Source organism: Oncorhynchus kisutch, linkage group LG5 (genome assembly GCF_002021735.2).
Source record: "Oncorhynchus kisutch isolate 150728-3 linkage group LG5, Okis_V2, whole genome shotgun sequence".
Lineage (NCBI taxonomy): Eukaryota > Metazoa > Chordata > Actinopteri > Salmoniformes > Salmonidae > Oncorhynchus > Oncorhynchus kisutch.
Genome location: NC_034178.2, coordinates 28,197,140 through 28,211,078, shown reverse-complemented (window position 1 = coordinate 28,211,078; position 13,939 = coordinate 28,197,140). Strand labels below are relative to the sequence as shown.

The window sequence follows — 13,939 nt, the reverse complement described above, 5'->3', positions numbered from 1 at the left end:
AATCCCAAAAAGAACAATCACAGCAAGCTAACTCGGTATACATTTCAGCACAATCTTTATAGCCACAAAATGAATATACAGTCAAATGTATTGTATCAGCCTAAAGGGCTGTAAAACACAAAATAAACATGATCACATCTCAACTGCATATGCTCATATTACAAGTCCATTATTTGTAGTGACAAGTAGGATAGATGTACATTTTCATTTATGTATTTTTAATTAAACCTATTTTATCTATAATCTTAACACAATGTTGACAAGTCATAAACCCCCACCTCACAACCCATGGACCCCAAACTGTTCACACCCTCTTGTAGGCGATTTATTGTTGTTGTTGTTGTTGTTGCAGTTTTAAAGCTAATTTCCTCCAATTATAGACATTTTGCCATGTCATATGTGTGTTCACATGATACTTTAGTGACTCAACAAAAACAAAAGAGGCCGCTTTGGGGTTGAGGTCCCTGATCAATTCATCTGGCCATGATAACTACAACTATAAGATAGCTGGTTAGCCTAACATACCTACCTAGCTACCATAGGCTACCTAGTTGATCAACTGGACATTTTGGACAGGTTATAAATAGCTCTTTAAAGTCTGTCAGTGAGTGACATAGCAAGAGGAAAACTGCCCATACACTAACACATTTTGAATTGGTGCCTTGTGCATTCTCTACTATTACAACTCTCGACAGCAAGAAATTGAAAGCCCAGCTGAGTTCAAATAAATACATAAAAATAACATGACTGTTTTGTCGAACCCACGGTTCATTTTGACACTGTTGAATATGAGGTTAGTAATGCTAGTCCTTTGTTCTTGTTCTTCACACACATTTGCTGATTAGGGACTTCATCTGCGTAATTACACACTTGGGCTTCCTTTCTTAGCAAAGAATTTCATTACAATAAAACTAGAATGGAAATGTGAGAGGACAATCGTTCTCTTGGAGCACTCCAGTTGACAGAGTGTATTTAGCTTGGTGACAGCATCACATTTTAGTGACCTTTTCCACATCCTTATCCACAATGTTAAACTGAGAGTCTTTGAATCCAGCGTTGTTTGATCCATTCTTCAGCTCCGATCCAGCCTTTTCATTTATCTCAGAGTCTAATGCCTGTGGAAGAAACACAAAGACCACACCAGGAGCCAGTTAACACACAGACAGATAGACACAGCCGCAGAACATTCAATACAGATGTAGGCCTACAGTATGAGAGAGAGAGAGAGAGATAGAGAGATGGAGGAAGAGAGAGAGGGTTGGAGGAAGAGGCTTTACCTCTGAGTCCTTGCCACAGCCAGCGCAGAATAGATCACGTCTCCTTACAAAGAGATCCAAGCGTAGATTCTCCTGCTTGCAACCACCTGGAAAGACACGACACAAGGAGATGTCTGGCTTAAATAAATGCATCCAGTATCAATTTGAATGAGCCTAAGTCATTATACTTAGGGCTAGGAGTTTTTCCGAAACTAAACTCCTCGTCGGGTCATGATGTCAAAACATAACTCATAACATGCACTATTCTGTTAGGGTTAGCGCTAAAGGAGGTGTCCTCACCTGTGATAGCGCTTACCACCAGGCCCACGATCACAGTCACCAGACTGCCCAGGAGACAGAAGTACAAGTAGGACAGGGAGTACCATGAGTCTGCCAGAGCTGGCCGGTCACTGTAACAACAAGAGAGAGAGAGAGACATACCTGAGCAACTTTATCTCAGCCCCCCTAACACATTAGCCTCGTGAAATCAGATTCCTTTCGGTGACACAGGATGTAAGCTAGCAAGGTCAGGCTGATTTAACAAGGCTGCTAACCCATAGCTATAAGCACCATCGGACTGGTCAAAGGTAGTGCACTATATGGGGAATAGGGGACTTTGGAGACATTGGTTATAAAGTGACTGTGAGTAACTCACTCAGGCAGAGGGGTCAGTGTTACTGCCCCGGTCCATGGGGCCAGGGTGGTGTAGTTCAGGTCCTGTGTGCGGTTACAGCCTGCCACACTGATTGGCAGGGGGTTGGTCTTATCAGCTAGGGGTGGGTATATCTGCGCTCCAAACCCTACCCACAGTGTAATAACAAGGCCCACAATCAGTCCTGTGAGTCCCCCCTGCAGGGCATAAGGAAGCATAAGGAAGCAGTCTCAGTACTGTCTTACCTATAGAGATACCGCACATACATTTTTATATTGCCTAACCTTTGACGTTGTTGTATTTAACAACACAATATTGATTTTTATGTCAGGACTTTTATAGTGTTTACAGATGTTGATTTCTCTTTGAGTAATGAGTTAATCACTTTGAGTATGAATGATGATTGATATGAATGAGATCGGGGGATGCCTACTGTTGAGTTTGCTGTGCGCCAGAACATGCCTAGTACGTAAAGTCCAAGAAGAGGTCCACTTATCATTCCAAATATGGACAGTGCTGCCTGAAAAGAGACAACTGTTAGAAACATAAAGTTGAGGGGATGACTACCAGACAGCAGGTGGTGCTACAGAGCCACATCTGATTGTTTTTCCTACCTGCAAAATGCTTCCCATCAGTGAAGCTATTGCAGCCATCCCAATGCACAAAAACCCGAAGAAAATACCTGGAATATGTCCAAAGATAATTAAATATTCCATAAACGTATGATGAACATATGATGATTAAGAATATATTTACATGTAAAGTAACAACATATAATGAAATATAATGAACATACTAAAGAAAGATTCTAACTGACCTTCTATATTTGTATCACAGCATTATTTGAATGAACCCACATGTCATTTTGAAACTCTTACATAGGGCTGTGGCGGTCATGACATTTTGTCAGATTGTTATTGTTTTGTGTGAAACTCACTGAGGCCCATGTTGATCCAGGACACCTGTTTCTCTGTCAGGTTTTTCCACACTGGCCTGACGAAGTCCTCCACAGTGACAGCCACCAGCGCATTGATGCTGGAGGACACAGTACTGAAACAGACACAATGGCAATAGATGAGGGGAAGAGAAAGAATGTCCTTTGTCTGCAGGGAATTCATAGTTAAACACATTCATTGATAGGTTAGTAGTGGAATACCGCTTGTGTTTGGACCCAGGACGGGGTAGGGGGTCGTGAGGTTGGGTTTTCTTACTATGCCAATCAATTTAAATATCCATCTAGACCTTTTCCACCTAGAACATTTGTGTGACCAAACCTTCTCTATTTGGGTTCCCCTTGGGAGTATTCTCACCTTAGGGTGCCACTGTATGCTGCAGACACAAACAATCCAGGGACTCCAGGATAGGCTGCCAGAATGTCCATCACCAGGTAAGGAAGCAGCTTGTTTACACAAACACACACACACACACGCACACACACACACACACACACACACACACACACACACACACACACTGGTCAGTTTCAACATTTGATAACACTGCCATAGACAAATCAAATTCAAATCTAATCACATTTAATTTGTCACATGGTTTGTAGACAACAGGTGTAGACTAACAATGAAATGTTTACTTATGGGTCCTTTTCCAATAATGCAGAGTTAAAGAGAAGAAGAAAAAAAATAGTGACACAGTGAATAACATGGCTATATATAGGGAGTAGAAAATAACAGCTTTATATAGGGAGTAGGAAATAACATGGTTATATATAGGGAGTATAACATAACAGTGCTTTATATAGGGAGTAGAAAATAACATGGCTATATATAGGGAGTAGAAAATAACATGGCTATATATAGAGAGTAGAAAATAACATGGCTATATATAGGGAGTAGAAAATAACATGGCTATATATAGAGAGTAGAAAATAACATGGCTTTATATAGGAAGTAGAAAATAACATGGCTATATATAGAGAGTAGAAAATAACATGGCTATATATAGGGAGTAAAAAATAATGTACCCGCCTGCCTGACCATTCTGCCTGCCTTGACAACGAGCCTGTCTGCCACTCTGTACCTCCTGGACCCTGATCTGGTCTTGACCTTTTTGCCTTTCCACGACTATTCTCTTGCCTACCCCTTTAGATTATTAAACATAGTAAGACTCCAACCATTTGCCTCCTGTGTCTGCATCATGGTCTCGCCTTGTGGCTTGATAGTACGAACTGGCCATGACAGACCCAGCAGACTTGGATTAGCTCTGCCATGCTGTCTCCCTGCAGGGAGCCACCATTAGGAGAGATGAGGAGTTGGTACAGGGCCTTTTGGAAGGGCTGCCTCCTGTGTCTGCATCTGGGTCTCACCTTGTGCCTTGATAAATGCAGCCAGTCAAGATGCTCTCGATGGTGCAGCCATTTAACTTTTTAAGGATCTGAGGGCCCATGCCAAATCTTTTCAGCCTCCCGACATGGGAAGAGGCATTGCCATGCCCTCTTCAAGATTGTGTTGGTGTGCTTTGACCATGATAGATCCTTAGTGATGTGCCGACTGAGGAACTTGAAGCTCTGACATGCTCCACAACAGGCCCGTAGATGTGAATGGGGGCGTGCTCGGGCCCTCCTTTCTCTGTATCTTTTTTGTCTTGCTAACAGCTTTTTTGTCTTGCTGACGTTGAGGGAGAGGTTGTTGTCCTAGCACCACACTGCCACGTCTCTAACATCATCCCTACAGGCTGTCTCCTCATCATTGGCTATCAGGCCCACCACCGTTGTGTCGTCGGCAAACTTAATGTTGGTGTTACAGTCATGCAAAGCCATGCAGTCGTGGGTGAACAGGGAGTACAGAAGGGGACTAAGCACACACCCCTGAGGGGCCCACGTGTTGAGGGTCAGCGTGGTAGATATGTCTGGAAACATGTAGGTATTACAAACTGGGTCAGGGAGAGGTTGAAAATGTCAGTGAAGACACTTCGCAACTGGTCAGTGCATGCTCTGAGTACGTGTCCTGGTAATCTGTCTGGCCCTGCCATATTTTGAATGTTAATCTGTTAAAGGTCTTATTCACACCGGCTTCGGAGAGAGTGATCTCACAGTCTTCCGGAACAGCTGGTGCTCTCACGCATGGTTCAGTGTTGTTTGCCTCGAAGTGAGCATAGAAGGCATTTCCCTCATTTGGTAGGCCCATGTCGCTTTGCAGCTCGTGGCTATGTTTCCCTTTTTAATCCATGATAATTTGCAAGCCCTGCCACATCCGACGAGCATCAGAGCCTGTGTAGTAGGATTTTGTCTTAGTCCTGTATTGACGCTTTGCCTGTTTGATGGTTCCTTGGAGGGCGTAGCAGGATTTCTTATAAGCGTCCGAGTTAGTGTCCCGCTCCTTTCAAGCGGCAGCTCTAGCCTTTATGTCAGTGTGGATATTGCCTTTAGTCCATGGCTTCTGGTTGGGATATGTATGTACGGTCACTGGGGGGAAGACGTTGTCGATGCACTTAGTAATGAAGCCAGTGACTAATGTGGTAAACTCCTCAATGCCATCGGATGAATCCCGGAACATATTCCAGTCTGTGCTAGCAAAGCAGTCCTGTAATTGAACATCTGCTTAATCTGACCACTTCCGAATTAAGCATGTCACTGGTACTTCCTGTTTGAGTCTTTGCATGTAAGCAAGAATCTGGAGGACAGAGTCATCGTCAGATTTGCCAAATGGGGGGCGAAGGAGAGCTTTGTATGCATGTCTGTGTGAGTAAAGATCATCTAGAGTTTTTTTTCCCCCTTTAGTCGCACAGTTGACATGCTGGTAGAAATGATGTAAAACGGATTTCAGTTTTCCTGCATTGAAATCACCAGACACTAGGAGCTCTGCCTCTGGAAGAGCATTTTCTTGTTGGCTTATGGCTTTACAGCTTGTTGAGTATGGTCTAAGTGCCAGCATCGGTTTGTGGTGGTAAATAGACTGCTACAAAAAATATAGATGTAAACTCTCTTGGTAAAAAGTATGGTCTACAATTTATCATGAGATATTCTAACTCAGGCGAGCAGAACCTTGAGACTTCCTTAATATTAGTGCAGCAATTTATATGCCGTCCATGCCTATATTAACCATAGCTGTCTTACACTTACTTACCTGATCAACTGCCCCTACATCACCGTTAGTGAATGGATCACAGTCTTTGTAAATGGAGTACATGGTGAGGCCGGAGAACACTGCTAAGCTCACAGTCAACCAGAGACCAATTATATTTCCATACAGTGACCTGGGGGTTTTAAAGAAAGCAAACATGGAAAAAACACTCACATTGCTATTCTTCTTTCACAGCTTTTCCTGTATGATTGTTCTAAATTGTGGAAAGTAGGAGTGCACCTTACAGTTTGGCTTGGGTTAGGGTTTTGCAAGAGATGTACCGCTGCACCTGTGACTGGTTGATGGAGTAAATGGACACCCACATTACACTGCCACCAACCACGATCGTCCAGAAGGTGTGACGCTTCAAAGGGTCTGGATCAAAACTGCATTAGAAGGTATTAAATTGAAAACGCTCAGGAAACTATGCGGGGTCATACTGTGCTGGTAATGAATTTGTATCATTGTAGCTATTCAATCCCTGCATGACATTTGTGGACATTATACTTACTCAAACGCGCTGAGCCTGCCTCCCTGGTAGCAGTCGTCCCAGATCTTCCCCAGGCCCCCCTGGATGACAGCCCCCCTTGCGATGACAGCCACGAAACCTGCTAACATGATCACCATCTGAAACACGTCTGTCCATATCACCGCTTTCAGACCTCCCTGAGAACCACAATACAACATGGAGTCAGGGGAAGGAATGTACCGTGTACCATAACCTCATGTACACAAAAGAGGTATGTTCATGTGTAGGTTCTGTTGTGTTTCCTGGACCCTAGTAATTGCCCATAACTGGGTTACAGTTTTCCCTGCACGGTCATGTCATGGGGTCAGGAAAAACTCCTGGCCTTGATCATGTGTATTGTCACAGCAGGAAGGTGTTGATTGCTGATTGGGAGTGTGTGAGATGAGCCACTGACCAGGGTACAGTAGAGGATGCACACCACCCCAGTGGCCACCAGCACTCCCCAGAGGTTCATCCCTGTGACTGAAACACACAGAAGTTCAGCCCTGTGACTGAAATGCCCAGAGGTACAGACCCCTTTACATGACTTGTCCAAATAGTACTCTTCAACTGTTTCCTTGAGATTAAACTATATACATATGAATCATGTATGATATCACTTAACCTAACAATATCTGCATGTTCTCTTTTGAGTTGCTGATAGCATCAATTGATGAACAATTAGACAACACAATCATCAGATCATAGACCAATTGAATTAGCTAAAGATGTATAATCAGTCAGACCCTCGATCAACGCGCATATAATATTATTGTGGTTTGGATAAGGGACATTACAGAGGTACTTTGCATATGACTTACTTTGATTGAGTGCGAGAGCTGGCGCATATATGACCATACCAGTGTACAGGGCCTGAAAGAAACACAGCAATTAGTTGATTGATGTAAACATATACTTGATGCACATTCATAAAGGTGGAATGTTTACCTGAGATGGCCAGATGGCTTCAGAAAAACAGGCAATGGAAAAAAGGGACATTTTTTGTCGTTAAAGTATTACAGATATTATTGTTTCCACCAAATCCTTGGGGAAGTATTGCCTATCTTTTCATCCCATCTTCATGATGTTAACTGAATATTTACCGTTTGTGTGATGTACATGGATGTCCCGATCACCCGAATCAACTTATTAAAGCGCATCTCCAGATACTGCAGAGGAAATAAACATTTTAGTCAAACCTGGCCTGATTTCATTGGCTTTTTACACTTGTAAATATTTGTTTCTACCCAGCTAACAACAACATGTTCCCAAATTGTTTGAGAACGTTCCCGTAAGTGTCTCATTAGGTCACGAACCCTCAGAAAACTGAACACGTTAATTTTCTTGTAACGTCCCACGAAATGTTTCTAGAACATTAATATTGTATATTCTGAGAACATGGTAACCACGTTCTGAGTATGTTCTGTTTCAAATTAAGGGACTAACTCTGACATCAAAATCTGCTAAAGGGGTTCTCAGAAGTTCTTTGTTAACACAGATTGTTCCCCTAACTAATGGAAAACTGAACACTCGAACATCAGGGGAACATTACGGGTAACATTACAAAAATGTTCTTTCTCCATAGAATTGTTATCTGGGTAATCAGGAAGTGATGATAATGAAAGATGCATAGACTTTTCATAAGACTGTGGCATAGACTGTTCACACCTACCCACAACTCTGGACCCAAGTATCTCTTGTACCTCATTCTACCCTCCTACCCCACATGCACCCCTCGCTCCTCCAGGTCCGTCTACCTTCAGCACCCCAGCAGCAGACTAAAAACTATGGGTGACAGAGCTTTCAGACACTATTAGGGCTGCAGAGTCTCGTTCCTACTTTAAGGCATAGCTCAAGACTGTGCTGTTCAGAAAAGCTTACAAGGACCTCAGCTAATTCTGTTATTGTGTCCTCTGGATCTTCCGACACCTGTATATAGCTTTGATTGTTGTCTGTGTTCTATGTTCTGGATTGGTTTTATTATTATTATTTATTGCAAAATGTTTGCACCTTGGGTCTGAGAAAAGCGCTTCACAAATTAGAATCATCATCATTATTATCTGCAAGCCTAAAGCCTCAACGTTATTTTTGATTAAGTCATCAATGGTTTCTTTGTCAAAACAAAGGAAATAATTGTATGGACTTTTAATGCAGTTAGTCACACATTTAGTCCTCATAGATGCTGAATGTGACAGATGTAACAGGAAGACACCCCTCCTGGATTAGATTGCTTTCGTGGATCAGTGATGACTCATTAGTTAACTTACAACGGAAAGACATGTTAGAGCACACCCCTCTCATCAACACCTCTCCCTACTGATTCATCTTAATTCCTACACCTAACCTCTTACCCAAGTTCCCCCTATTCCTCTTCACTTTATCTCCATCCACGTTGATTGCACTTGCTGTTTGACCGGTACAATAGACCCAGTGGAATGGTCACAAAAGTACAATGTATTTGACCCAAGTGGGTCTGACACTGTCTGGTATATCTCCTTACCTCATAGGTGCTGGTGATGCCCAGGCGGTAGAAGAGAGGGACAAATATCTCGGCGGTGATGATGGACATGATGGCATAGGAGATGGCAAAGATCCAGTAGTCCGCCCCAAACCGATAGGCTTCGGCTGGTGTGCCGATCACGGTGATGCCAGACATGAAGCTGGCAGTGAGGGACATGGCAACGGGCACCGCTGTCATCTGACGGCCCCCCAGCAGGAACTCACCGCTGCTGTTGTTCTTGCGGCCCCGGATGGCTTGGAACAGGCCAATGCCAGCTGCCCCCAGGACTGTGCCCACAAATACCACATAGTCCCACACAGAGAACGAGGCCACGGGGCCCCCTGTGCCCATCGTCATGGTTAATGAGCCCAGAAGAGATCTCTCAGGCAGGGACCGACACTTATCTCACCTTTACTATCTAAACACCTTCACCCACTGCTCGCAACTTAGATCTTACAGTTTGATTGTTAGGCAATGTTGCTAATATTTAATTTCCTTTCTTTCCAATGCACACAATTTTTCCCATTTAAAATTTGATCAAATGAATGTTATATGAATTACAGAATTATTTAACTTTCACGAAGTTAAATCAAGAATGTTAAAATAAAACACTTTTACTAAAATTGAGGCCAACCGTTTTTCAGTCTTCCAAGAGAACAAACCAATAGCACATAAATTCTCAGTCAACTATATATGCACCTCAATAATGCCAGTATCAATACAGATTAAGTGTTGAAATTATTGCAGTTATTTGACATTTACAATAGACATCGACAATGGAAAGAAATGTCATTCTACAAACATCCTAGAATCCCAAGAACTAATGTCCAATATTCCTATGTGATAAGTCTTCCTTACTTGTTGATGTTGAACAACGCTGAAAACTACTAGCAAAGCATCCTCCCGTTTAGCAAGACTTCCTTGTGTGCTCCCCTTGTCCTGACAAAAACATGGAAGAACACACTATTGGTGCTGGTTAACCATAAATACAACTTTAATGAATCATCACCCAAGGACAACAGATACAGAATTCACAGCCTTCCAAGATACAGCCTTCCAAGATTGTAAAATGGAACAATCTTTATATCTGACTTCATAAAGTGTGTTTGGCCTGCCGGCTGCTCTACCATTCAATAGAGATATACTGTTGGTTTTATTATTGAGGTAAAACACCATGCATTGTCAGCCTGACACTGTTGTAACTGTCGAAACATGGGATCCGCATCAAGAACTCCTGCAATATTTATGGACTCTAAGACCAAACTTTTTTATTATATTTTGTATCATTTGTGTGTGTTTTTGTTCTACCTTATGTTATTTTTAGTACCACAATTATATTGATTACTGCATTGTTGGGTTTAGAGCTTGCAAGAAAGGCAGTTTACAATGCAGTTACAACCCTGTACTAGTGAACATGACATTAAAACTTGACTGATTAGACTTTCCAGACAAGCTAAGTCAGCTGTGAGATAGAACAACACATGTAGTCATTGATCAGCCATTGATGAGTCATTCGATCCCATTGCATGAGTCAGTATATTGTTAAAAAAATTTAGATGAGAGCACTTTTTGAAATAGAAGACAATGCCCAGTTTTTGGGGAAATTAAGAATACTGAATCACTCAAGGACTCAGTTACAACCTTACATGACCATGAGATACAGGGATTTTTTATTTTTTGATTTCACCTTTATTTAACCAGGTAGGCTATTTGAGAACAAGTTCTCATTTGCAACTGTGACCTGGCCAAGATAAAGCATAGCAATTTGACACATACAACAACACAGAGTTACACATGGAATAAACAAAACATACAGTAGAACAAAGAAAACAAAAAGTCTATATACAGTGAGTACAAATTAAGTAAGATAAGGGAGTTAATAAATGAATACAGTATAGGGATGAGGTAGGTAGATAGATTGGCTGTTTACAGATGCGCTATGTTCAAGTGCAGTGATCTGTGAGCTGCTCTGACAGCTGGTGCTTAAACCTAGTGAGGGAGATATGAGTCTCCAGCTTCAGAGATTTTTTCAGTTCGTTCCAGTCATTGGCAGCAGAGAACTGGAAGGAAAGACGACCAAAGGAGGAATTGGCTTTGGGGGTGACCAGTGAGATATACCTGCTGGAGCCACGGAGGTCACGGTAGGAGAGTTGTATGGCATTGAAGCTCGTCTGGAGGTTAGTTAACACAGTGTCCAAAGAGGGGCCAGAAGGATGCAGAATGGTGTCATCTGCGTAGAGGTGTATCAGAGAATCACCAGCAGCAAGAGCAACATACATTGATGTATACAGAGAAGAGAGTCGGCCCAAGGTTTGAACCCTGTGGCACCCCCATAGAGACTGCCAGAGGTCCGGACAACAGGCCCTCCGATTTGACACACTGAACTCTATCAGAGAAGTATTTGGTAAACCAGGCGAGGCAATCATTTGAGAATCCAAGGCTGTCGAGTCTGCCAATAAGAATGTGGTGATTGACAGTCGTCGAAAGCCTTGGCCAGGTCGATGAATACGGCTCCACAGTAATGTCTCTTATCGATGGCGGTTATGTCGTTTAGGACCTTTTTTTTCTTTTCTTTTTTTCCCCCCCTTTTTCTCCCCAATTTCGTGGTATCCAATTGTTGTAGTAGCTACTATCTTGTCTCATCGCTACAACTCCCGTGCGGGCTCGGGAGAGACGAAGGTTGAAAGTCATGCGTCCTCCGATACACAACCCAACCAGCCGTACTGCTTCTTAACACAGCGCGCATCCAACCTGGAAGCCAGCCGCACCAATGTGTCGGAGGGTACACCGTGCACCTGGCAACCTTGGCTAGCGTGCACTGCGCCCGGCCCGCCACAGGACTCACTGGTGCCCGATGAGACAAGGACATCACTACCGACCAAGCCCTCCCTAACCCGGACGACGCTAGGCCAATTGTGCGTCGCCCCACGGACCTCCCGGTCGCGGCCGGTTGCGACAGAGCCTGGGCTAGTAATAGGGGTTGCAACAATTTCGCAGATAATTTTAGAAAGAGAGGGTCCAGATTGCCTAGCCCGGCTGATTTGTAGGGGTTCAGATTTTGCAGCTCTTTCAGAACATCAGCTATCTGGTTTTGGGTGAAGGAGAAATGGTGGGGGCTTTGGTGGGGTTGCTGTGGAGGATGCCGGGCAGGGATAGCCAGGTGGAAAGCATGGCCAGCCGTAGAGAAATGCTTCTTGAAATTCTCAATTATAGTGGATTTATTGGTGGTGAAAGTTGCATATCACTGGGGCTATTCGTTGCTAATGCATAATGCCACAGGATGTTTTTGTGCTGGTCAAGGGCAGACGGGTCTGGAGTGAACCAATGACTATATCTATTCCTAGTTCTACATTTTTGAATCGGGCATGCTTATTTAAGATAGTGAGGAAAGCACTTTTAAAGAATAGCCAGGCATCTTCTACTGACGAGATGAGGTCAATGTCATTCCAGGATACCCCAGCCTTGTCGATTAGAAAGGCCTGCTCGCAGAAGTGTTTTAGGGAGCGTTTGACAGTGATGAGGGGTGGTCGTTTGGTCGCAGACCCATTACGGATGCAGGCAATGAGACAGTGATCTTGATTGAAAACAACAGAGGTGTATTTGGAGGGTGAGTTAGTTAGAATGACATCTATGAGGGTGCCCATGTTTACAGATTTGGAGTTGTACCTGGTAGGTTCATTGATCATTTGTGTGAGATTGAGGGCATCAAGCTTAGATTGCAGGATGGCCACGGTTTTAAGCAGTTTAGGTCACCTAGTAGCACGAGCTCAGAAGATAGATGGGGGGCAATCAATTCACATATGGTATCGAGAGCACAGCTGGGGGCAACAGTGAGCAACTTTTTTTCTGGAAAGGTGAATTTTTAGAAGTAGAAGTTCGAATTGTTTGGGTACAGACTTGGATAGTAATACAGAACTCTGCAGGCTATCTTTGCAGTAGATTGCAACACCGCCCCCTTTGGCAGTTCTATCTTGGCGGGAAATGTTATAGTTAGGGATGGAATTTTCTGGGGTTTTGGTGGTTTTCCTAAGCCAGGATTCAGACACGGCTAAGACATCCGGGTTGGCAGAGTGTGCTAAAGCAGTGAGTAAAATAAATTTAGGGAGTAGGCTTCTAATGTTAACATGCATGAAACCAAGGCTTTTACAGTTACAGAAGTCAACAAATGAGAGCACCTGGGGAGTGGAGCTAGGCACTGCAGGTCCTGGATTAACCTCTACATCACCAGAGGAACAGAGGAACAGAGGAGAAGTAGGATAAGTTTGTATAGCTAATTGCTATACGAACTGGCCGTCTAGCACGTTCGGAACAGAGAGTAAAGGGAGCAGGTTTCTGGGCACGATAGCATAGATTCCAGGCATAGCATACAGACAAAGGTAAGGTAGGATGTGAGTACATTGGAGGTAAACCTAGACATTGAGTAATGATGAGAGAGAGATCGTCTCTAGAGACGTTTAAACCAGGTGATGTCATCGCATATGTAGGAGGTGGAACAACATGGTTGGTTAAGGCATATTGAGCAGGGCTAGAGGCTCTACAGTGAAATGAGACCGTAATCACTAACCAGGACAGTAATGGACGAGGCATATTGATATTAGAGAGAGGCATGCGTAGCCAAGTGAACATATGGGTCCAGTGAGTGGTTGGGCTGACTCGGGACACGGCGATTCAGACAGATAGCAGGCCGATGCTAACAAGCTAACAGTTAGTAGGCTGGGGCTAAACAAGCTAGCAGTTAGCATACCGGGGTTGGCAATCTAGCAGTTAGAAGACTGGGTTAGCAAGCAAGCAGTTAGCAGGGGCTAGCAGTTAGCAGACCAGGACAGGCAAGCTAGTAGTTAGCAGACCGGGGCAAGCAATCTAGCAGTTAGCAGATGGGGGTAAGTCTGGTTTTGCCTCTTCATGCGGTGACATCGATAGACCAGTCGTGGAATTAGTAGGGTT

At 43.5% G+C, this 13,939-nt stretch overlaps 1 protein-coding gene across 1 annotated transcript; it reads right to left on the bottom strand.

The window, feature by feature from the left end:
* Nucleotides 1-31: 31 nt before the first annotated feature.
* On the bottom strand, nucleotides 32-9,984 carry LOC109890150 (sodium-coupled monocarboxylate transporter 1-like). The gene is made up of 15 exons (XM_020482114.2): nucleotides 8,996-9,984; nucleotides 7,599-7,664; nucleotides 7,317-7,368; nucleotides 6,911-6,978; nucleotides 6,499-6,653; nucleotides 6,233-6,373; nucleotides 5,991-6,120; nucleotides 3,219-3,307; nucleotides 2,846-2,958; nucleotides 2,523-2,590; nucleotides 2,342-2,428; nucleotides 1,912-2,105; nucleotides 1,557-1,666; nucleotides 1,278-1,363; nucleotides 32-1,115 (listed from the first exon to the last, which is right to left on the bottom strand). Exons 1-15 carry the CDS (start codon nucleotides 9,350-9,352, stop codon nucleotides 990-992), a joined length of 1,842 nt encoding a protein of 613 aa, XP_020337703.1. The 5' UTR covers nucleotides 9,353-9,984; the 3' UTR covers nucleotides 32-989.
* Between the last annotated feature and the right edge of the window lie 3,955 nt (nucleotides 9,985-13,939).